The sequence below is a fragment of the Procambarus clarkii genome, chromosome 27, assembly GCF_040958095.1.
Source record: "Procambarus clarkii isolate CNS0578487 chromosome 27, FALCON_Pclarkii_2.0, whole genome shotgun sequence".
Lineage (NCBI taxonomy): Eukaryota > Metazoa > Arthropoda > Malacostraca > Decapoda > Cambaridae > Procambarus > Procambarus clarkii.
In genome coordinates this window covers 533,288-557,866 of record NC_091176.1, presented here as the reverse complement: position 1 = coordinate 557,866, position 24,579 = coordinate 533,288, and the positions used below count along the sequence as shown (strand labels likewise).

General features: G+C 38.2%; 1 protein-coding gene across 2 annotated transcripts in view; it reads left to right on the top strand.

Annotated features, from left to right (window-relative positions):
• The window catches only part of Exo84 (exocyst 84), a 38,506-nt gene extending 14,877 nt beyond the window's left edge, over nucleotides 1–23,629 (top strand). Inside the window, exons 7-14 of one of the 2 annotated variants that reach the window (XM_045749406.2) lie at nucleotides 4,706–4,844; nucleotides 8,915–9,119; nucleotides 10,860–11,004; nucleotides 13,378–13,558; nucleotides 14,415–14,545; nucleotides 16,981–17,206; nucleotides 18,990–19,180; nucleotides 20,341–23,629. In XM_045749406.2, coding sequence (XP_045605362.1) covers nucleotides 4,706–4,844; nucleotides 8,915–9,119; nucleotides 10,860–11,004; nucleotides 13,378–13,558; nucleotides 14,415–14,545; nucleotides 16,981–17,206; nucleotides 18,990–19,180; nucleotides 20,341–20,529 — 1,407 coding nt within the window. In that variant the 3' untranslated portion in view covers nucleotides 20,530–23,629. Of the gene's footprint in view, nucleotides 1–4,705; nucleotides 4,845–8,914; nucleotides 9,120–10,859; nucleotides 11,005–13,377; nucleotides 13,559–14,414; nucleotides 14,546–16,980; nucleotides 17,207–18,989; nucleotides 19,181–20,327 lie in introns of both variants that reach the window. The other variant, XM_069332205.1, reaches the window with a different exon arrangement.
• The last annotated feature ends 950 nt before the right edge of the window (nucleotides 23,630–24,579 follow it).

Genomic DNA, 24,579 nt, shown 5'->3' with positions numbered 1-24,579 from the left:
TATTGACTAGCCATTGTTTGTTCTATGTACATAGATGATTGCACAACAATGTACAATTTTGTATTATGAAGCTAATATCAGTATCTCCAAGATTATTTATATTTTCTTGAAGGTCCTCACAATAGCACCCTGTTCCAGGGAGCTGCTGAGGGCCAACATGATAGGATGTTTCATTATGTTCAATACTGTACTTGATTATTATTTTATGTTTTTATATGGTTTATATTTTTATATGGACGGTCCCAAGACGACCATATTTTCTCCACAAGGCGATAAGTACCCCCTCATAAACTTGAACAAATAAACATATGTAATATTATAAATATACTGGATACATATTATATATACATACATATAATACTTAAATATATGCATATATTATTATAACATCACAAACCCAACATGGAGGTGTGTGGAGGCTGCCTTAAGTCACTTCGGAAGAGTGTTGTAGGCATTGTATGTAACATTTGCAACATAAGATTTCACCTAAGTTGTACAGGATTACCTACACAATATGCAAACCGGGAAGGTAACTACTGGATCTGTCAAAGAGACAGACAGATGTGGGAAAACATCACCAAACTAATGAATAACATTTCTGAAGTACACAGGCTACAATTCACACAAAAGCTACCAGAAATATATGCAGAGTATATAAAGACAGCAACGAACTCTGAACACAACCCAGGGACTGAGAATTTAGAGAGTCAAAGTAGCAATGTAGAAGGGTATAGTGTCGAGGTACACAAAAATGAAGGCAATATTGTAGAGCACACTGGTGATATGAATAAGGAGAGAAAAAATGAGACGAACGAGAACACAAATGAGAAAGACGAAAGCAACAAGGAGAAAGATAAGGGCAATACCGAGAATGAATGCAGAAACGAGAAAGTTGGAACAAAAAACACAGAGGTAGCCAAGTCGTGCACGGGTACAAACAAGAATAATACAATCACAAATGAAAATATTTGCTGGTATTATGCAAAAGGACAGTGTAGATATGGGCCCAGAGGCACGGAATGCTCATTCATGCACCCACGGAAATGCCGAAACTGGTTAGGGAAAGGCAGATGTCGTTTTGATACAGAGTGTAGATTTTTTCACCCTAAGCTATGCACACTCTCAGTCAATGAGAGGAAATGCTACGATCTTCACTGCCCCGATTTCCACGTCAGAGGTACACAGCGCCATATAAGAGAAGAAGTCCAACATAATAGCCCTGAAAATTTTTTAGAGGCAGGTACAAACAGAGGGAGAAACAGACAGGCAGAAACGTGGCAGGAGTACGGATGGAGAGGGGGAAATGCCCAAGACTGGACTACAGTTCGTCATCAAGCCCACACATACTACACCCCCCAACTACACAGAGACTACCACACTCCCCAGTATCACTTCCAAAACTGGACAAACCATTGCCACAACAACACACCCTGGGTCAGGGTAGAGAGGAGGGAGAACTACCAAAACCTTCCAGAAGTGACACACAATATGGACAATCATTCATATTTGCAAACATTCAAGGTTTAAAGCCAAAGTCAAGAAATAAAGTTAAGTTCATAAATGGCCTCCTATTAGAGTCAAACTCAATATTTGGGGCATTCACGGAAACTCATACAAAAGATTACATGGATGGTGAAATCTGGATTCCAAATTATAATCTATATAGATGTGATAGAAAAACTAGGTCAAATGGAGGAGTAGGTCTGTATATTAAAGAAGACCTGGTATGCACAGAACTACTAAACTCAACTAATGAGGTGGTAGAGGTACTTGGAATGAAGGTAGAGAAACTAAACCTAATTATTATTCTAATATATAAACCGCCAGATACAACGATTGAGGAATTCACAGAGCAGATGCACAAAATAGAGAACATACTTGACAACCTAGCAAACCCAGCTCCAGATATTATCTTTCTTGGAGATTTCAATTTACCGAGTCTAAGATGGAGAACGGCAAACACAAATATCATAGCAGGGAATGACCCGGGAAATAACCAACCACAGGTCAGAGAACTTTTGAGATTCTGTGACAAATTCTCGCTCAATCAACAGATTACAGAACCAACTAGGAACGAAAACACACTAGACTTGTTATTCACAAACAATGATGAACTAATCAGGGATATCACAATCTCAGATACTTCATACTCAGACCATAAGCTCATTGAAGTGCGAACTAGCATAAATAACGGTAGTAGGTCTAAGAGACCCAACAAGCGAGAAGGAATATTCAATCAATTCAATTTCAACAATAAGAGGATTGACTGGGAAAAAATAAATGTAGACCTTGCAACCATTCAATGGGAGACGGTCTTAAGCGACAAAACTCCCACACAGGGAATAGCTCAACTGACAGCTGAAGCTTACAAGGTCTGCTTGAAGCACGTACCTGTGAGGAGGGGCAGAAAGAGGACCACTCTAGAAAGAGAACGGAGACGACTGTACAGGAGAAGGAAAAAAATAACGGAAATGCTTCGGCAGACACAACTATCACAAGCAAGGAAAACAAGCCTAAGCAGGGAGATTGAGGAAATAGAACAAACGTTGAAGCGATCATATGAGTCTGAGGAAATGGAATTGGAACAGAAAGCTATACAAGAGATAAGGAAAAATCCGAAATATTTTTTCACATACGCAAAATCAAAATCCAAAACCTCGACCAGTATTGGACCGTTAATTACAAATGAAGGTACGTACACAGAGGACAACAAAGAGATTAGTGAAATTCTAAGAAGCCAGTATGAGGCTATGTTTAGCACACCAATAAACAACATGAAAGTTGATGACCCAGACAGCTTTTTTATGAATGACATTCAAGCTGCAGTTAATATAACGGATATTACCACATACTCGGAAGACTTTGAAAGAGAAATTGATAATATGCCTATGCACTCAGCTCCTGGGCCTGACTCATGGAATTCAATATTCATAAAGAAATGTAAAGTACCAGTAGCGAGAGCACTCAGCGTAATATGGAGAAAGAGCCTGGATACAGGGGAGATACCAGCAGCACTTAAATCTGCAGATATAGCTCCGTTGCACAAGGGGGGGAGTAAAGCCTTGGCAAAAAATTATAGGCCAGTTGCACTAACATCACACATAATAAAAGTGTTTGAAAGAGGTGATTAGGAATCAAATTTCTAGTTTTATGGAAAACAATGAATTGCACAATCCAGGACAACATGGATTTAGAGCGGGAAGATCCTGTCTGTCACAGTTACTCAACCACTATGACAAAATCACAGAAGCCCTAGAAGAAAAGCAAAATGCAGATGTTGTATACACAGACTTTGCAAAGGCGTTCGACAAATGTGACCATGGGGTGATAGCTCACAAAATGAGGTCAATGGGAATAACTGGAAAAGTAGGACGCTGGATACTCAATTTCCTGTCGAACAGAACACAAAGAGTAACAGTCAATCAGATAAAATCGAGTCCAAGCGATGTTAAAAGCTCTGTACCTCAAGGTACAGTCCTTGCACCGCTACTGTTCCTTATTCTCATATCTGATATAGACAAAAATACACGCCACAGCTTCGTGCCGTCCTTTGCAGATGACACAAAAATCAGCATGAAAATTACCTCTGCTGAAGACATTGAAAAACTACAAGCAGATGTCAACAAAGTTTTTGATTGGGCAGCAGAAAATAACATGATGTTTAACAGTGATAAATTTCAGGTACTCAGGTACGGCAAAAATGAGGATCTGAAACATAATACAGGGTACAAAACACAATCGAATCTTCCCATAGTAGAAAAACAGCATGTCAAGGATTTGGGAATAATGATGTCCGACGATCTAACGTTTAGGGAGCATAACCAAGCAAATATCGCATCAGCCAGAAAAATGATCGGATGGATTACGAGAACTTTCAAATCCAGGGATCCCGTCACAATGGTTGTACTCTTCAAGTCACTTGTGTTGTCCCGTCTTGAGTACTGCTCAGTACTCACTTCCCCCTTCAGAGCAGGAGAGATTGCTGAAATAGAGGGAATACAGAGAACATATACGGCACGCATAGACGCGATAAAACACCTAAATTATTGGGATCGTCTCAAAGCTCTCCAAATGTACTCTCTAGAAAGGAGACGAGAGAGATACCAAATAATATACACATGGAAAATACTGGAGGGTCAGGTCCCAAATCTACACAGTAAAATAACAACGTACTGGAGTGAACGATATGGAAGAAAATGCAAGATTGAACCTGTGAAGAGCAGAGGTGCCATAGGCACAATCAGAGAGCACTGTATAAACATCAGGGGTCCGCGGTTGTTCAACGTCCTCCCAGCGAGCATAAGAAATATTGCCGGAACAACCGTGGACATCTTCAAGAGAAAACTGGACGATTTTCTAAGAGAAGTTCCGGATCAGCCGGGCTGTGGTGGGTACGTGGCCCTGCGGGCCGCTCCAAGCAACAGCCTGGTGGACCAAACTCTCACAAGTCGAGCCTGGCCTCGGGCCGGGCTTGGGGAGTAGAAGAACTCCCAGAACCCCATCAACCAGGTATCAACCAGGTTTGCATAAATTTGAATACTGTACTCTGTTGTACAGATCTCATTATTATAAGTTAAGACTGTTTTGAACTATTCAGCCTGCATTATTTAGTACTGCATTAATGTTTTGTACACAAGTTTCTGAGCAAATTTTAATGTTTTAATTATGCAATACTATATAATGGATGATTTTCCATTTCTTTTAGCAAGATTGGCTTGACGAAATCGAACGCACGAAAGCTAACAAAGTAACAGTTGATAAGCAAAAGGTGGAACGTGCTCATTTACACCAAAAGGAACGACAGCAGTCCCTTAGTAAAGAGGATTCCCTAGACAGCAATAATCGTAAGTAATGTGACAATACCTTGTGACGAGGCCCATCAGATGCTCTTAGCCAGAGCCCAGGTGATCCCCCCAGGGCTTGTGTCATACCACCAGGTTCTCTTTGACCTTGAATAAGAATTTAAAAAAAGGGTTGTGCCATGGTATTGGGGATTGAAGACAGTGGCAAGTTTTAACTCAAGCTACCAACTCAGGACCAGCTTCTGCAGTTAGAAACATTTTCTCATCAATTAATTTGTGTATGTTAATGATGTAATTATTAGTGATGGGGATAATTAATCGGAATCGGTATCAAGAATTGGAAGACTAGTATTTTTCAGTAATTGGTATCAGATTTGAGAGAAATTTATCATGATTTATGATTCTTTAACCCTTAAAGTGCGCATCACATCATATGACGTGTTGGAGTACTACGCAAGATTTAAACGGCCCGCGGATACACGGGGTTCACCACACCTTCATCAGGGCTCTTGTAAACAGACACCATTTTAAAAAAAAATCGTGGGCCAAACTCCCGAGTGTTATTGGCCTCAGTATTGAGTGAGCAACCAAGCCTGACGCACGCAGCATGAGCTAACAGCACTGCTGTTCAGCTTGTGATCACAGCATCGCCTAAAAATGCCAAAATATACTTGTTCATGCTATTATGTAGCGATATTATTACAGAAGACCCCTGACTGTGATAAAACTGACCAGGGTTCTGATAATAGCAGGATTGTCGTGATATTTAGCGCTGTGCGCCATGGAGGGAGGAGTAATGCTGTGGGAAGGAGAGTGGTGGCGATGTCTTCTGACTGTGTGTGGCCACCTTTTATTGACTACACTCACCATACCAGCTTAGTTGTTCGCTGTGGTGAACACAAATGTAGATACTTATATATAACGTGTGTATAGAGGGTATAAAAAGCAAGAGAAGGTTGGGAGCCGCCATTTTGGTGAGGGCGGTGGCGTCGTCTGCACGACGCCACCATGCAGACGATGGTGTTGTTTACTGGTTACCACGATGGTCTTTGGGCACCATACCAGTTTATTTGTACAAGTATGGTGAATAAAACAGGTAGATATTTATATATAATGTGTGTACAGTATATAGCGTAATAACACCACACAGTATTGTTGGAGGAGAAATAATAGTGCGTCTGGCCTTGAGGGCGGCAGCCATCAGCTGACTGTGTGAGGTCCTACGTCTTTGTGCCTTTACTCACCATACAAGCTTAGATGTACAGTTATGGTGAACAAAACATGTAGATACTTATATATAACGTCTGTATATAGTGAATTATAGCAAAAACAGCATTGTGGGAGGAGAATGTGGGTGAGTCAGATGACTTGAGGGAGGGCGGGAGTGGCTGGCTGGTACACGGCGGTCACTCCTCGTTACTTTTTGACTCATAATAGCTACTTAGTGGTTCGTTATAGTGAACAAAACATGCAGATACTTATATATAACCTGTGCTTATAGTGTAATAACTGCCAAAGTATTTGTTCACTGATTGATGAACATAATTGAATCAACAATATGCACACCATATTTTTGAGTACAGCAATGATTCACTCATTTTATTATATAAATATATCAAACTACACACTATTGAATAATATTACAGCAAAAAACTATGAAAAATCAATCAGAGACATTGAAATAATTAGGTAATTATCTCTTTGTGGCAACACCGGCCTGACAGCTGGCAAGCAACAGACCACCTGGGACGCACGCTGAGTCAGCGCCTATTTTTTGCCAGATTTCCCCGCCCTATAGCGGGCAATATATGCCACTTACGATTTTTTTATTATTTTTCCCGTGATCAGTGAACACAAACTAACAGGTTAGGAAGAAAAAATAATTTTTTTTTTTTCAAAATTACATGCACCTGTGGGGAAGAAAGAATATTATACCCCTAGCATGTTAAGGGTTAAACAGGTCTAACATCGATTAACAAAATTAATTGTTTGCCTTGGGTAATGATTAAAATGATTTAAGTTATCATTAAGAATGAAGTACAGTACTATAGGCTCCTAAAAGAAACAGAATGCAAGCAGGAACAGGGTAGATGTCCATAATTCGATATTTTAATTTAGGTCTTGCGTTTCAACTGTGCCCAGAAATTGACATTTCATTACATTCAACACTGGTTTTTTTGCTTGTGTATTTCATTACTAAATGTGTATCCAAGTACAATGGGGCCTCGACTTACGATGCTAATCCGTTCCCAGAGACGGATCGTAAGTCGAAATATTGTAAGTCGAAGCGGTTTTCCCATAAGAAATAAAGGAAATTGAATTAATCCGTTCCCCACCCTCCAAAATATTAACATACAAATACATTTTATACTGAATACAATGTTTTTTTCTAACTACAATACAGTACCAAAGTTTATCTTACCTTTATGGAGGACTCTTGATGACGTATGGAAGATGGTGATGAGGGGGTAGGAGTAGAGTTGTTACTGTATGGAAGGGGAGTCCCCTTCCATTATAATATCAGGCATTAATGTTTTCTCTGGGGTACTCTCTCTCCTACGTTTTGCCTGAATACCACTAGGACCTGGTTGTGGTTCAGTGCTTGTTTGTCTCGCTACAAATTTGTCAAGAGAGATTTGTTTTTCCCTTCGTTTTAACATTTGTCTGTAATGATGCATCACAGTGTCATTGAATAGGTTAAAGCAACGACCTACTGCAGCTTGATTTGGGCGAGTCGTTTCAGCAAAGGTTTGCAATTCTTCCCATGCTGCACACATTTTCTTAATTGTTGAGGAAGAGACATTCTGTACTCTTGTTTCTGCTCTATGGTCATCCTTACATGGGTTTTCATATGTTGAGCCTTACCACTGACTTTCCTGGGACTCATAGCGTGATATATAATAATTACTTTAATGTTCAAAATGCAAAAAATCACCACAAAAGCGGAATTTCTTATAGGCGCGATCGTCACTAAGCGGGCAGCTGTAGTAAACTGAGGCAGGTTGGCTGCGTGACTGGGTCAACCACGCGCTCGGTTGACCCGAACGTGTACCAACAAATATAGGAAGTCGAGTCGCATTTTTCGATGAAATTTACATCATAACTCAAAATTATCGTAAGTAGGGGCAATCGTATGTCGAGGTGCCACTGTACAATAAAATTTTTATTCACTTTCTACATTCGTTGCCAATATTTTTGTAGGAAAATATTTTATATATCTTGCTCTTTTTTATAATTATAAGCCAATTTGTGTAATTATACATATATATTTTTGGCTATATTTTGTTACGAGTTTATTTCTAATTTCAGTTATGTGTAATCACATCCTGAATTCATTAATGATAATACTGTAGGATAATATTTAATTTATTTGTATTATTTACATAATCATACAAAGATTTTGGTAATTCTGCAATTTTTTTATGAATGAATATATGGAAGCTACTGAAGTGCTGTGCAGAAAGTGATGCTCCATTACACTCAATGCTCTATTTTTATTAAATTTGTTGTTTGTTTATGTATATAAAAAAATCATAAAGTTTGTGGAAAACATCCATTTAGTCAGTTATTAAATACTCTGAAAATTAATGTTGATTAGTTTACCAAAATCCTTCAAAGTATAGTTGTTATTTAATGTCATGGTAGCTCGTTTTACCTAAAATAGAACAATACACATTGTCAATTATATATGATTACAGATGTGGAGTTCCAAGCAAGCACATGTTCCAAGCAATCGTACTACTTCAGGCAAAATTTATAAATTCCTATCCATGCACACAGTCCATTGTGTATATTGGTCAATAGCTTATGTTGGTAATGTTAGACATGCTGTTGTTGCAGCAGGCTATTGAGGTCAACAATACGAAGAAATAACAACATCTTTTATTGTTTGTTTTGATGAATTGGATTTAAAGAACTAGATTGTGCATTATCTTATGAATTTCCTATATAATATATGGTGTGCTTGGAAAGGGCTTTACAAATTTAGATTTACTGTATCATTTAACTAAAATTTGCTCTAAAAATTACAACCATGCAGTACACATAAATGGTTAAATTTGTTTGCATATAGCTTATTGTGGTCCAGATTATCAATGTTTTATTTATTACAGCATTTGGTGAAGATGATGACAGCCTCAATCCCTTCCAAGAATCACAGCCACCTTCCATGGGACCACCTGAATGGGTGTTAGAATTACCAGAAGAACTGGATCAAGCCATTGCCCAACGTAACTTTGAGGACGCTGTGAGTCTCATAGATAATGGCCGTGAATATTTTGACATGGCTCCCAAAACACCAGCTTACAGTGAGATGAGGTAAGAGGAGGAAATATGAGCAGAGCTATTTACACTTTACATATTACCACAACAGCAGTTCCCCTTCTGCTCCCCACCACCACAGCATCTGCTGTAATCACCTAGTTGTGCTTGTGGGTTTGAGCTCTGCTCTTTGCTCCACTTTGGTCTTTGTGCTGTGCTGACCAATATTGCTGACCAAAATTGGAATATGCAGCACTTGTATAAAGATGTACATTGACCACAACACAGCAGTTGCAACATCAGGATCTGCGGGTTGGTATAAGAATTCAACCAACCATGAATCACCTAGTGTGATGAAAAGGAGCAGTAGAACAACAGAAGTACATTTACATTGCATCAGGCTTGGATACCCTTGTGCATGGGAAATAGGCTACAGGTTCCGGAAGATGAGAGGAAATGTCAGCACTGTGGAGAAATGCCCGACAGACCACTGGAACATTATCTAACACATTGCAGAGTTACAAACCCATTAAGATTTCAACTTAGATTCAACAGAGCAGAAGTTGTTAAACACATGGGACAAAATCTTACTGAAGCGACCATATGAGTCATAAATATTCGTACTCCGCCCAAGTAAAACAGAAACATGCAACACTTAGTGGGCCAGCCAGAGGCTTAGGGCCCGTGCAGGAATATCCCTGCAAAAAAACAAAAAAACAAAAAAAAAACACTTGTATGGTGCCCATATCTCAAGAAGCACACCAATAAACTGGAAAAGGTGCAAAAGCATGATACAAAATAGCTTCCAGATCTGAAAATCAAGGGTTATGAAGAAAGGCTAGTGATGTTAAATATGCTAAAACTAGAAAATAGAAGAAGAAGAGGCTATGTGACTGCCACTTACAAAATAATAGCAGGAATTTACCATATTGACAGAGGAATTCCTGAAACCATCAGCCTCAAGAACAAGAGGTCATGGATTCAAGCTAAGGAAACAAAGGTGTCGAAAAAATATTCTTTTGCAAGCAGAGCTGTAGACGGATGGAACAGATTAAGTGAGAAAGTAGTGGAGGCCAAAAACATCAATAGTTTCAAAGCGTTATATGACAGTGTGCTGGGAAGATGGGACATCACAAGTGTAGTTCTCATCCTGTAACTACACTTGGATAATTACACCACCACTTCCACCCAACCTTTCACAGTTCTTCCAACCAGTAAAAATTTACATATTCATTACACGTTGAGGGTTAATCATCATGATACCAATTAAAGCAGTAATTTCAAATACATGATCACTAATACATAGGATATAGATTTCCTCATGTTAAATTGTTTAGCTACATATGGTATCACTGGATGGTCCTCATGGCATAGCTTTACATTTTTTCCCAAGCACTCCAAACACTTTCAAGCATTAGAGACAACCAATCAGTATAAATTAGTTATAGGATAAGATGTTTACATTTCTGTACAAAACAGAAATTCCAGAGATGCTCACCAAGAGCTGTGCATCCAGTGCATTATTCCATGTGGAAAGTTTTGTTTTTATTATTAATATTAGACTACTGTATATGGCACATTAAAAAGTAGCGGTCTCCAAGAATGTCTCAGCCTTGAACTCTATAATGTTCATAATTAAAATGTTACATAGTGATGCAGTATACTGTACTGTAATTAGATAGAGCAAAGCTGTTGTATAAATATGTCTAGAGCAGAGTTAGTCAGATGCAAAATTTTGGAATAACAAACTACAGCACCATGTTTTCTGAATTATATTATCCAACAAATATTTTTCAGACGTGCTCTTGAAGGTCGAGTACGATGCTTGGTCGATGTCCTGCAGGCTGAGTTACGGGTAACACCAGAAAAGTCTCTCCAAGGTGGACCACGTGCTGCACGTCGAGCCACAACATTACTTGTCCATCTCAACAAGTCAAGTCAAGTAAGAGTCGTACTGTTCTAATGTTTCGTAACTATTGGTTGTTTTGTTAGTACGGTACAGTACTAACTATATTGTAAATATATCACTTCTATGAATTGTTAAATGGCCACAATTTAAATTATGGTAATGTTGGTAATCAGATAGTTTGTAATGTAACATTATTTGAAAGAATTCAGATAGACCTATATTGTTTTAATATCATAAAACTATGTGGATGTGTGTTCAGTGTTTGTCATAAATTTCTCTGTTTACCCAAGCATTAAGTATTAAATATGAAACAATTACCAAATCAATCTGAATTGCGGCTAGTGGCGTTAACATAATTATCTGTTAACATAATCATATGGGTTCTGTAATCATCTACGTAGTGCCAGCTTGGTCTCGTATCGGCTGTCATGGATGGTAGGTTTTGTGAATACGTATATTTCTATAGTTCATTGTAATTGTGTTTGTGTATGTTCAGTGACCTTTAGTAAATGCAATATGATATTGGGCCAAGTTAAGTGAAACTATATCACAAAATACTTAAAATGTGATGTTATGCTTTGTGCTAAGTGAGGGAGCAGCAGTGTGATGCACCCATGGGCATGTCATGAGGCATATGGATCTGGACCTGCAGTGACTCAGCCAAGTGATCAGTGTATTAGCTTCTCCATGAGTGTGTGTGTATCTGTATCAGATGCTTCTTGGTTGTGAGAACTTCTTTCGGCACTATGGGTATCAGTTGTCTTGTGTAAAGTGTATGCAAATAAGCCCATAGCTCCATCTCTCATAACTTCTTCATTCTATTTGATTTCATGTAAATTTTAAAGTTATTAGGTTATTATAAAGGACATTAGTGTTGCTTTAAAATATTGAAGCCTTGTTTCTAAATATAAATTTAATCTTGCTGAAATCCTATGTTCAGGACTTCATTGAGCTATTCCTGTTGCATGGTCCCATCAACTCCTCCTTTTGTTAAGCAACTACTATGATTTCTTGGATTAAGAGACATTGCACATGGACTTCTTGTTCTTTCTGTGGAGGGTGGCTATTTAAATTGAAATTGACATTGGACAAAGTTCTTTGATAAAATGTATGTAATACGATCACTGAGATTACACAGGGAATAGATGAGTGTGCAGATTTGATTTAACTAGGCTTCAAGAAAGCACTTAACAGTGTCTCCAACAAAGATTGAATGTGGAAAATAAATCACAGAGGCATAACTGGTGTACAATATTTCTGCAGTGAATGAACGGTTATTTATTAATAGCACAAATGAAATTAAGATTGTAAAAACGGATTGTGGAGGGCTTCATAAGTTCCTTAATGTTACCCTGCTGTGCACAGAGCCATTTAGCAAACTTTTTCTGTTAGGTGATTGAGGTTTGAAGTTCTTCCTTGATCCATGTCAAGGAAGGTGTGTTGGATAATAAGTATGTAGCAAACATACTGCCCATGCTTGGCTCATCTTCAGGTGGATTTAATAGGCTCTTATCAAGAAATAAAGCCACTTTTAGGGGGGTAGAAATAGACTAAGCTACTCTATCCCTTTGAGATGTATTTCTTTCTTATCTCAATAAACATACTTGAACTTGAAAGCTACTTTGCTGTTCTCTGGCAAACCAACACTTTTAAAGTGGTCCTTTCCCCTCTTGTGCAAAATTACTTTCAAAGCTTAACAACTCATGGTTACCTTATCTGCCATGTCCTGTTTTGAGATGGAAGTACATAGTTTCTGGAAAACTATCTGCATGTTTGTAGAGCATTACTTTCCCAAGATTCCTTGCCTAGCCCTCCAGATTCTTCCTTTCCCCAGTAATGACTTGGTGAAGGAGTTTGAAAAAATCACAGCCATGTTGCGGACGAGAATATTGCCCTGGACTAATTGGAGTCTGCTTTGTTTTGGGAAAGTAGAACTTGTCTCTGGGAGTGACTTAATATTGAAAATATTCATTATTTAAATCATAAAGTTTGTGTTTTCTGTTGAGAAGAATATGAGAAAACCTTTTTAAAAATATGAACAATCCATAATAAGTAATAAGGAAAATAACTCTGTGGAAGTAATTTGTTAGATGAGAATAATTTATTCATACTTTATTTGACAATTGACATAAGTTTTCATACACAGTCCTTAAAGCTGCTGAGGTACTGTTAAAGGATTTTTGTTATTCTTTGATAACAAATTCTCTGCACTGCTGTGATGTGTGAAGAAGGTACTATAGTGTACTGTTGTATAAATGTCCAGGTATCACTCCAAATATCTTTACAGACTTTTTCCACTTTACATATCCATCCTTTCTGGGCAAGTACATAAAAAAATTGAAAATGGAACATGCGAGTTATGATGATCATCATTTTATATTAACGAATTACTGTTTATTTTTACAGGCTTGTGAATTGTTTTTGGGACACCGAGGGGCCATCCTGAAGGCAGGCCTTAAACGCTTAAGGTTGGAAGGAAAGACAGTTTTGTATGTTCGACAGCTATGTTCAATTTTCTTTCACAATTTACTGGAGACTGGACGAGAATTTACTAAAGCCTTCCCATCTAATCGCAGTTGCACTTCAGGTAGTTATTATCAGCATATGTAAATAGTTTTTCTGAGCTATTCATTCCACCATTCCTATAGGTATTCCATTCTGCATGTCAAAAAGATGCACTACGTCAGTGCCTGTAGCATAATTGCACATATAAAGTTGTGGGTGTCACTGGGGTCAGTGTCCATGCAGCACTGGAATAAGCATAGGCAATCACTGTAATAAGCATAGGCAATCACTCTGTTCAGGGGCCTTAGGTCTGCTAACCTGTTTCCAGGAATGTTGCAGATGGTTGGAACAATTTAAGGGTGATAGTGGTGGAGGTCAAAACCATCAATAGTTTCAGAAACATATGACAAATATTATAGGGATGATGGGACCCCCATTAGCATAGCTCTCAAAATGTAATTACATTCAGGTAATTACATGCATGCAAACCTGCCATGTGAGGTGTTATTGAATACTGTACTTCTGCCACCAAGAAACTGCATAGCATCATAGGGTATCCAGTTTTGTTTGCAAAATGAAAGTCAAAGGTGTCTAGTTCTTCACTTTGAAAGTTTATGTACCAATAATCAGATACTGTACTTTTATTTAGTAGTGTGTTTGCAGCAAGGGTTCTGTAATCAGAAGAAGACAGTTATGCTCATTAGTTATTTGAAATGAAAACAAGTACAGATTCATATTACATAAGTTTTTCTTAAGTAGACCAGGGTGGTGTATGAACTCAAGACCTAAATGGGTTAACAAATAATCAATTCAGTCAAATAAATGAAGAATGTCTCCTGCTTCAACATGAAATCTATTTTACTGTATTCAATTGACTCTTTAGTAGAACTTGTAGATGTCAATTCATACTGTATTAATTCATGTTAATTTTTTCACAGCATTTGTGGTTTGGGCTCACAGTGAAATAAACAACTTTGCATCTATGTTCTCACGGCATGTGTTTACTACTCAGACTTCTATCACTACTGTAGCAGAATGTATCAGTCAAGCTGACCACCACTGTCAGCAGGTGAGTTACTACCAATTGGTTTTTAAAAATTTAACTTTATGCATGATAAGATTAATTGGTGAAAAGGTGATATAATTAAAGTGAAATAATAAAAGTTGAGAAGTCGAGTGAGAAAGAGAACTGGGAGAGGAATACGTAAGAGACTATAGTGATCTTGGGAAGAGAGCATGGTTGTGAATGCCAAGGAAATATGTTGAGTTGTACAAACTGGTATAAGAATGAGAAGAACTAGTGGTGTAATAAGGTAACAAGAACAGCTGATAGGAAAAGGAAGAGGATTTTTTGGATACAAATGAACAAGAAAGACAAGAAAATGGTAGTATAATGAGGATAAAAGGTATGTGTAAAGATTAGTTAAACACAAAAAATAGAATGCCTATAAGAAGATAGGAAGAAAAATCTAATATGTTATTAAGAAAATAGGAAATTTAGTGGAGAAGTACAGTGCAACATCGATTTGGTGAACCTCGTTTTGGTGAATCTCCGGTTATTTTAATAGGACTATTCTGAGGATAACAAGATATTAGAGATACATAATTACCCAAGTGTAATTACAGGACAAGATATACATGTGCTGTCTTCCTGGTATTCTTTCTTATAAAACTCTGAAACTAATGATGGCTTAGGCCTCCACCACCACCTCACTTAACTTGTTCCAACCATCTACCACTGTTTATAAAAGTGAACTTTCTTATTTTTTTCTGCAGCTTTGTTTCCTTAGTTTGAAACTTGGTCTTGTTCTTTATGTTGCAGTTTTTTGTAAATGTTTCTGTCAGTTTTGTCAATTCCTGTTACCATTTTGTTTTTAGTGATTGTCACCTCTTTTTCTTCTATCTTCTAGCTAAGTTATGTTTAATTTTGGTAGTAGAACAACTCCCAAAACCCTCTCCAGGTATAACCTCTCCTTGCAGATCTTGTTTTTCAGTCCCAGAAGTCATTTAGTTGGATATATTTTTGCACCTTTTCCAGATTATTGATTTGTTTTTTGAGATATTGGTACCATACAACTGCTGCATATTACAACTTTAGTCTCACAAAGGTTGCAAAAATTGTCATTAATATTTTGCCATCCGTGTATTTAATAGCGATTATGAAGTTGGAGATCATAGAGTACACCACTCTGTACTCTGTTATTCTCTTAAATCCATACTGTCTCTGATTCTCTGAAAACCTCATTTTGCACAATGCATATGTAAGTCAGTGATATACATATGCAGATAACTCAGTTAAATAGCAAAGAATGAAGTAGAGCCATGTAGACTTGTTAATAAATAATATAAGGTGTGTGAGAGAAGGCTTAAAAGTGAATGTGGACAAAATTAATGTGATGGAAAGAGAATTGTGTGTGATATGAATTTTAAGGATGAGGGTGTAGAACTGATCAATCATGAGAATAGGGTCTATTAGGTAAGAAAAGCGGCTGGTGTAATGGAAGCCCTAGTTAGGAAAACAATATAGGATTAGATATAGCCAGAGGTGTGCATGAAGTAGTGGTAGTGCTGACTAATGTTTGGTTATAAGGAGATGGTGTGTTATAAAGATGAGAAATCAAGGGTTAGGGCAGTATAAATAGGCAACTTGAGAATAATGGATGGTATTAAGAGACTAGATAAAGTGATGAAATGTCGTGGAGAGATGTGGAGTGCAAAAGTCAGTAAATCACAAATTAAGAGAGCTTATTTAGATGATTTTTGCATACTAATCAAATGGCTATTAGTAGATTGGCAAAGAGTGTACATTCAAGCAAAATTTAGGGTAAGAGAAGAGGAAGGGGAGCAAGAAGGTGGGTGGATAGGGTGTGGTGGGACGGGGGTGCGAGGAAAGGTAGGAACAGATGATGGGGGGGTGGGAGGGGCATGCTGGGTAATTAACGTCATCTGATGTAGCCGGGTAAAGCTACATTTTTAGTTATATAGAAATATACTAGTTTCTAAGTAAGATTTCTACTTAAAAGTATAGTTTAAAATATCTGTTTATGACGGTAGAGATAATTCACAGTAAAGAAGGGAGCAGACTTTGCCCTTACTTTTTGTAACAAACTTCTAAGATCTCTGAAATTATTTTGGCCTTAAACAAGTGTAACAGAGTGGTAAGTATATCTCCGAAAAATATTTATAAGGAAACCCGAAGTCCTAAACGGCCCATCAAAAATTTATCAGGAAACCCGATGCCCCACACTTGAATTTTTAAATTAACTGGAAACCCGACTCCCTAAATGGGAATTTAAAAAAAAAATCCCATTTAGGGTGTCATCCCTACTACCCATTCCATCAGACCCCTCCCTGGTCTGATGTTGTCACACCCCAAGAAAAAGAGAAGTGGAGTAATGATGTATGTATAGGGTATTTATGGAGTATTTATGTATGTATATCTCAAGTGTAACCTGCAATATCAACTAATGAAAATCTTGAATCTTAATATAATGTTAATCATAGCTGGCAGATATTGGTTTAGACCTGACGTTTGCTCTTCACACACTTCTGCTACGAGATGTTGAAAAGTGGATTCGTGATGGTCGTGACAAGATGGTAGAGGCAGTGAAGCTCAGAGGACAAGAAGACACATGGAAGACATTGAAGTTTGAGAACAAGGACCAGATCAATAAATTCATTGAGGACATGAATGATGTTGGAATTGCTAATATTCAGGCATACATTATGGGTAGGTAAAGATTTTCTAAGTTAAAGCATATGCAGTATATTAAAATATTAATTACTTGCAAGTCCCACAGATTTTTCTGAGCATGGCTTCCTTCATTGCTACCCGAGCCAGGGCCTGGTCTCACCCATGACAACCTTCCTGTCAAGTTGTATCAACCAGTGCCCCAAAATTACAAAGAACCAGAAGAGAATCAAACACAGGATGTAGTGCCACAACAAGCACCTCAAAGAAGTTTCAGAACGTTGTTTACCTCATATATCAGACCAAAATAGAGTATGCAGCTCCAGCATGGAGTCCATACCTAGTCAAACAGAAAATGAAGTTAGAAAAAGTTCAGAGGTATTCCACTAGGTTAGTCCCTGAGCTGAGGGGTATGAGCTACAAGGAAAGACTACTGAAACTAAACCTCATGACACTGGAAGACAGAAGAGTTAAGGGGAGGCATGATCACCGCCTATAGAATTCTCAGAGGAATTGACAGGGTCAATTGAGATGATTTCGGGGCTTAGTGTCCCTGTGGCCCGGTCTTTGACCAGGCCTCCACCAGGCCTCCACCCCCAGGAAGCAGCCCGTAGCAGCTGTCTAACTTCCAGGTACCTATTTACTGCTAGGTAACAGGGGCATCAGGATGAAAGAAACATTTTGCCCATTTGTCTCTGCCTCCACCGGGGATCGAACCCGGAACCTCAGGACTACAAATCCGAAGCGCTGGACACGCAGCTGTCAGGCGCCCAGCTGTCAGGCGCCCTGGCAGCTGACAGGGTTGATAAAGACAAACTATTTAATACAGGTGGTACATGAACAAGGGGACACAGGTGAAAACGTAGTTCTCGAATGAGCCATAGGGACATTAGAAAGAACGTTTTCAGTGTCAGGGTAGTTAACAAATGGAATGCATTAGAAAGTGATGTGGTGGAGGCTGACTCCATACACATTTTCAAATGTAGATATGATACGAGCCCAATAGGCTCAGGAGCCTGTACACCAGTTGACAGTTGAAAGGCAGGACCAGAGAACCAAAGCACAACCCCTGCAAGCACAACTAGGTGAGTAAAGAAGTGGGGGAGGGGGCATAGGAGCATGGAAATCTCGATGGGTAACAATCCATCGAATCAGCAGCTTTGAACTTCATGTTGATCATGCTGAAATTCCACTGGAGAACAACTGAGAGGTCTAAGCTCAGAAAATAGATTTCTGAGTAATTTAACAACAGATGTCCTTATCAATAAATTTGCTTTTTTTATATCTTGCTGTTCCTTGATATGGGTATTCAGAAACTCTTAAGTTTCAGTGTTAATTATTACTGGATTCCAATAGAAATTGCCACACCACATAAGAAGATGGTGTGGAACTTAGTCCTGCATAGTGTTAGGGAGAATTGCTTGCCTACGCATGTCTTGTTAAGCTCTATCCATTTGTGAGGTACATGATTTTAGTATTCTCTGTTATTATGACAAAATTCAGGTTTAGAGGAAATTTGTAAGCTACTGATCCATTTTGCGTTACTGGGTATTAAGACACGAGTGCAAGTATTTTTTTTTATTTGAACACGTAAGTTTTGTTGTTATATCAAGGCTGCATCTGAAGATGTATGATTTCACAATTATCATAAATTTCTATATATATATTTACCCAGTGTTTCTACAAATATTAAGCTTTGTAGTAATTATGCCGTCTCCCTTGAATTGTCACTCATTTGTCTCATAAGATGTGAAGATGCTTCAAAACATAACTAAAATGCAAGAAAAATAACAACACACTAACAAAGATCTCTTATTTTCAGATGAATTGGGTGTTGGATTAACAAATAATAGTATTCAGTTCAGCCGGGCTTTCCTTGGGTACTTGGAAGATGTCTTGCGACTGTATTGGCCAGAAACTGAGCACCTTATAAATGAATCCCTCACAGCACTCTTCTCTGCTCAACTGCGTCACTGCAAGTCTTCCTTAGCTGAACCTCTTTTTAAAAATGAAGTATGTACTATAAATAGTTCTCCATTTTTGTTTAATAACGCTTGATTTTTTATTTGTCAGAGCAAATGCCTTATCACTGAATTACTAATTAGGTCTCTCCAGTAGATGTTATCTAGTGGATAGTCGTTTTTCTAGAAAGCACTACCTTATAGTTTTGTCAGGCTCAGTGTTTTTACTGGAGTAACCCCAGCAACTCCCTGAAGCTATCTTGATGAGCTTGCTCTGTCTAAAGAGTCACATCAGTCACAGAAATTCTGATTGGTCTACTGAGGAGCAGAATCAGACCCTGACCCCTGCACAGAGGCACAAGGAGTGAATGACAGTTTGCCACCTCACCAGGAAAATGCCCCAAAAGTCAGCTAATTTTAAGAACAGCTGGAGGGTTCACAGAAAATGAAGCCTTGAAACTGCCAAAACACTCCTTAAATGAAACAATAGATTCACTCAAAACTGGCTTAAACTTGTTAGTACTGATAGCTGCCATTTGGCAGCTTGGTGCCAGACCACAGCTAACTGCCCTGGTCAGTCCTGTCATTGCTGTGATGATGGTTATTACTACTTGTAGTGCTCTGATCCACCAGTTGGGGCAAGGCGACTAGTGGGATCAGTGTCATGCACTAGTTGATTTTGGGACCAAGGAGATTGGCAGGAATTATACAACTCTACAGAATTAAAATTGGGATGTTATTGTGATAGGTAATAATAGTCCAGTTTGCACATAACCCAAAAATGAGTCTATAAAAGTAAACCAAATGACCAGCCCTAATTTGGATATCGGTGTACAAATGCAGCTGGTAGGAAGTCAAGAGCCCAAAATTGCTATAAAAGAAGACAGACTAACCAAGGCAGTATCCTCTTTGACAATTTGACTTTGACACGTGTATAAAATTTGGTTCCTGAGAGGTGGCACAATGACTTAATTAAATTATTAGGTCAGTCAGTAGGAAGTAAAGCCACATATGCTATGTATTTCAATTGCAAAATACAACAAATTAAGCAGGGTCATTCAGTATATGCAGTGTGTGAAAGATGAGCTTCATCTAAAAAAATTTGTGAACTAGATTGTTTGAAACATTATGGAAAGATATTAAAATATGTATTTTATGAATGAAGTCATAATGTGTCATAATAAAGGAAATTTGAACAGCTCTCTATTTCAGATTCCTACAATCCGACGAAACAGTGCCTTCCTTCTTGATGTGATTCTGACTTTAGGGGAACATCGGTATGCTGAGACTGTGGGACGTGCCCATCCTACCCTTCCAAGTCTACACTCTCAAAATGCTGCTCTGACTGGGAATACTATTAATGTACCCAAAGTTAATAAATATGAGTCAAACTTCATCTGATTTAGGGAATGCAGTAATATACCCAGTATGTAAAATGAAATGCAGTAACTGACTCGCTTTCCAAGAGATGCTATTTCATGTTTACATGTACTACCATTGCATTGGAAAGAGAATAGGGATAAAATAAAATGTGTATTTCATGAATAAATATTGAGATACCTCCTGACATGAGACATAAAAATACTAAAAGAAAATATTCTGTGTATATCCTTTTGCAAATATAAAAAATATTTTGTTTCTTTTGATACATATACAGTATATCATATTTTCTTAGGTATCTAAAAGTTAAAACAATATTACACAATACATCCTGTAAGTATTGGTTAGTTCAAGACATTTAGGAAAAATAAATGAGCTCTCTGGGAGGGCCTCCTTAGTAGCTTCCTAAAGCTAAGCCATGTCTTGGGGAAAGTAAATGCACCAGGTCTCTGAGCACTAATACTAGTTATAGGTATTATTAGGTATAGTCACTAATGTCTATACCTATTAAGATTCAGGACCAGAATCTAGCTCTTTCTGAAGCAAGGGTAGATTGAGGGATTAGAGATCAACCCAAAACCTAGAAAAAACACCAAATAGCAGCAGCACTACAAAACTAGCAACTGCTTAAAGGAAATTAGATACCCAGACAGAAATAACCAAATGATTGTTGCCACAGTTGAAACACCTTAACCATGATGAGTCCCTTCATGGGTGGTTCCTTAATGTGTTTATTATCTCTCAGTAAATTTAAGATATTTGAACTTTGCCCGGTTCTGAGCCAAACTGATGTTATGTTAAATGAATGTGCAGACATTGCTGTCAAGGAGGTCATTCACACGTCCTATTTCATGAAAAGAGATTCCTCATTCGAATTTCTACCAAGTCATTCATTCCCACAATTTGCGTCTGTTGGCAGAGTGATTGGTTTGGCATTACTGGTAAGAAGCTGCACATCTTTAAAGGTGACCTAATACCTTGGCCTTCCTTCTGCCACCATAATAGATGGTGGGAAACAGCTCTGTCTAGTTATGTATCAGCCCAACACACTTAACTCGTGAGCAATTAATGGACCACCACCCTGCTTCTTATTGTGCAAACTGCATTGTCCCACTTGGTCAAGCACCTCCTTGAAGATTTTCCTAATTTTGAGGATGATCATATGTTTTGCTTTCCTAATGATTCTCGGGGTCATTTGTCCCTTGAAAGAATTATTGGTGAAGCCGATACCTTCGATATTGCTCACCTTATTTGCTTTTGTTCTAGTATTGGCATCTAGTGATGTTTAGCACTTTTTTGAATATCCAGCAACACAGACGATGCTACATAGTCTTCCTGACTTGGCGCCTTATTTTGATGATTACTTTCTTAACCGTGATGTGCCTGACCACCATTAGGTGGCAGTCCATGTCACATGGGGTCTACTGTGCTTTAATTTATGTAAGTAACCTCGCAGAGAGAGAGAGCTCATACGTGTTAATGTTTCCGGATAGATAAAAATTTAAGAGAGTAAGAATTGAAGAGGATTGTAGGGTACTGCAAGAAGACCTTGACAAACTTCAGTAGGAGGCAGATAAATGGCTGCTGGAATCCATTCCATATGTGTAAAGTAATGAAAATGGATATGAGAGAGAGATAGAGTAAATCTGTGATTAACTACACATAAGGCGGCAATTACGAAAAAGACCTGGACCCGGATTCATAAAGCAGTTACACAAGCACTTACGAACCTGTACATCTTTTCTCAATTTTTGGCGGCTTTGTTTACAATTATTAAACAGTTAGTGAGCTCCGAAGCAGCAGGAGACTGTTTATAACAATAACAACAGTTGATTGGGAAGTTTTCATACTTGTAAACTGTTTAATAAATGCAACCAAAGCCATCAAATATCGAGGAAAGATGTACATGTTCATAAGTACTTGCGTAACTGCTTTGTGAATCTGGCCCCTGGGAGTAGGCATACTTCGAATACTAGCACTAGAAGCTCATGTGAACAGGAGAACATAAGCAGCATGTGGGAAGTTAGTAAACATAAGAATGTCATTTAAGAATCAAAACAAGGCGACTTTCATGTACATGCAGTCTATGTGAGACCATTATACGTATAAGTATGCAGCACCAACATGGAAATTACAGCATGTGAGGCATGAACAGAACGTTGGAAAAGTTCAGAAGTTTGCAGCTAGATTAGTACCAGAATTGAGAGGCCTCTGCTATGAGATTACAAATATGAACCGAGAGGGAATCTTGTACACGAGTCTTTCTTACAGAAAAAGGAAGATGGTGAGAGGGAACAGGGACCCCCTTGTGGGGCAACAGTCAAAGCAGGGCACAAGTGGTAGCGAGGACGTTGCAGGGACTATGCAAGGTAGTGAAAGCAGTAACAATCATGACAAGGCTAGGGATCTAGTACTTTTCTAATTGGTACTTTCTCATGTTCTGCCTTGGTTGGATTGGTCTTGGATACAGGTGCAACTCTTTCCTCTTTTGAGTAAGCCCAGATGTAGCTGTGCCACTATTTCTAGCTGCAGGTGGGAGGTCTCTGCTTTTCCATTGGGACCTCAAGCACCTTTTTTTTGGCAACCTGAACTTTGCTAGAGTGATTTATCCTCTGGGCTATGTACTAAAGGTTCATTTCTGAGTTTTATAGTGGGTGTTTTTTTCACTGTGCTCCCTAATGCATGACTTTACCAGTACTTAGCTCAGGAAATGACTAAGGGCCCATCAAAAAAAGGTATTTCATTATACAGTATTCAAAATTAAATTTTTATTCTAATACTGAGTATAGATTATATGTTTTTCCCATGTGACGTGTAATTATAAACCAATAAACAGTGATGGATCTTACAGCAAGTTAATTGAGCATTAATATTTGAAGGCAAAGATCACAAATTACCTATATTGGAAACTTGAATCTTAAAATTTCTTCTGAATGTCATGATCTTGTCTTTCCAGACATATAATTTAAGGAGTGCTCCTCTTACAATGGAATACTGTATCAAATTTTACCAGCCTTGCCACTCTAAGGGTATTTGATATCTATATCATATCTCCATGTTACTATTCTGTTGAATATTGATTATGCTGTTAATGAAAATAAATTGCATATAAATAATTGAATATGCATTTGATTTAGCCAGAATGTTTTGTCTGTGTTTTGTAATTTTAAGGAAAGATTTTGTTTGTACTAGACTAAATGTAAAGAGGTACGGTACTTTAAAAGTACCACTGTAGAAATAAATTAACACATGCCTTTCAGTATTTTACAAGTCAGAGGTAAATGACTGCAGCTAGATACTGTGGAGAGGTTAGGGGCAGCATGTAGGTACCCTCGAGGTACAGGTGGCTGAGGCTACCTTCCCTGGGCAGCAGCTTGATCTCACAGAGGTATGCATCAGCAGCTACATTCCCTGGAGATGTAGGTTCCCTTGACTCACAATTGAGGGAGCAAGGTTCAGTCACTAGACTGGATACAAATAGTGGGCACATTTTCTTTCATCTGATGTTTCTATTGACCTAGCAGTAAATAGGTACCTGGATGTTAGTAATTGGCTAAGGGAGACCTCGATAAGTCTAAGTATAGCCTTCCTTACCCCAATAATGGTTCTTATATTTAATTTATTCATATGGAGTTAAATCTAAACTAACATTCCATGAAATTGCACATTTTGGTGTTAATGATGCAATACTTAAAATATTTGCACTTTATCCACATTTTGCTTTTAGTACAGTGGTACCTCGGGTTACGAACGTCGCTGTTTACGAACTTTTCGGGTTACGAGCCCAATTTGTTCGGAAAATTTGAATCGGGATACGAGTTTGTTGATACGCGTATGGCCGACCTAGTGCATGGTGGCACAGCGATTGCGCCTCGCGCCCATTGATTATCCCGCCTGAATTTTTCACAAGAATTTACAGCTCTTTGTCGGATTTTTGGCCATTTGAGCATAAAAGTAATTATATATCTTGCCATGGGTCCAAAGAAAGCTAGTGATGAGGTTCAAGGCAAGAAATTGCATGTGAGAATGACAATAGAGGAAAAACAAGAGATTATGCATAAGCATGAAAAT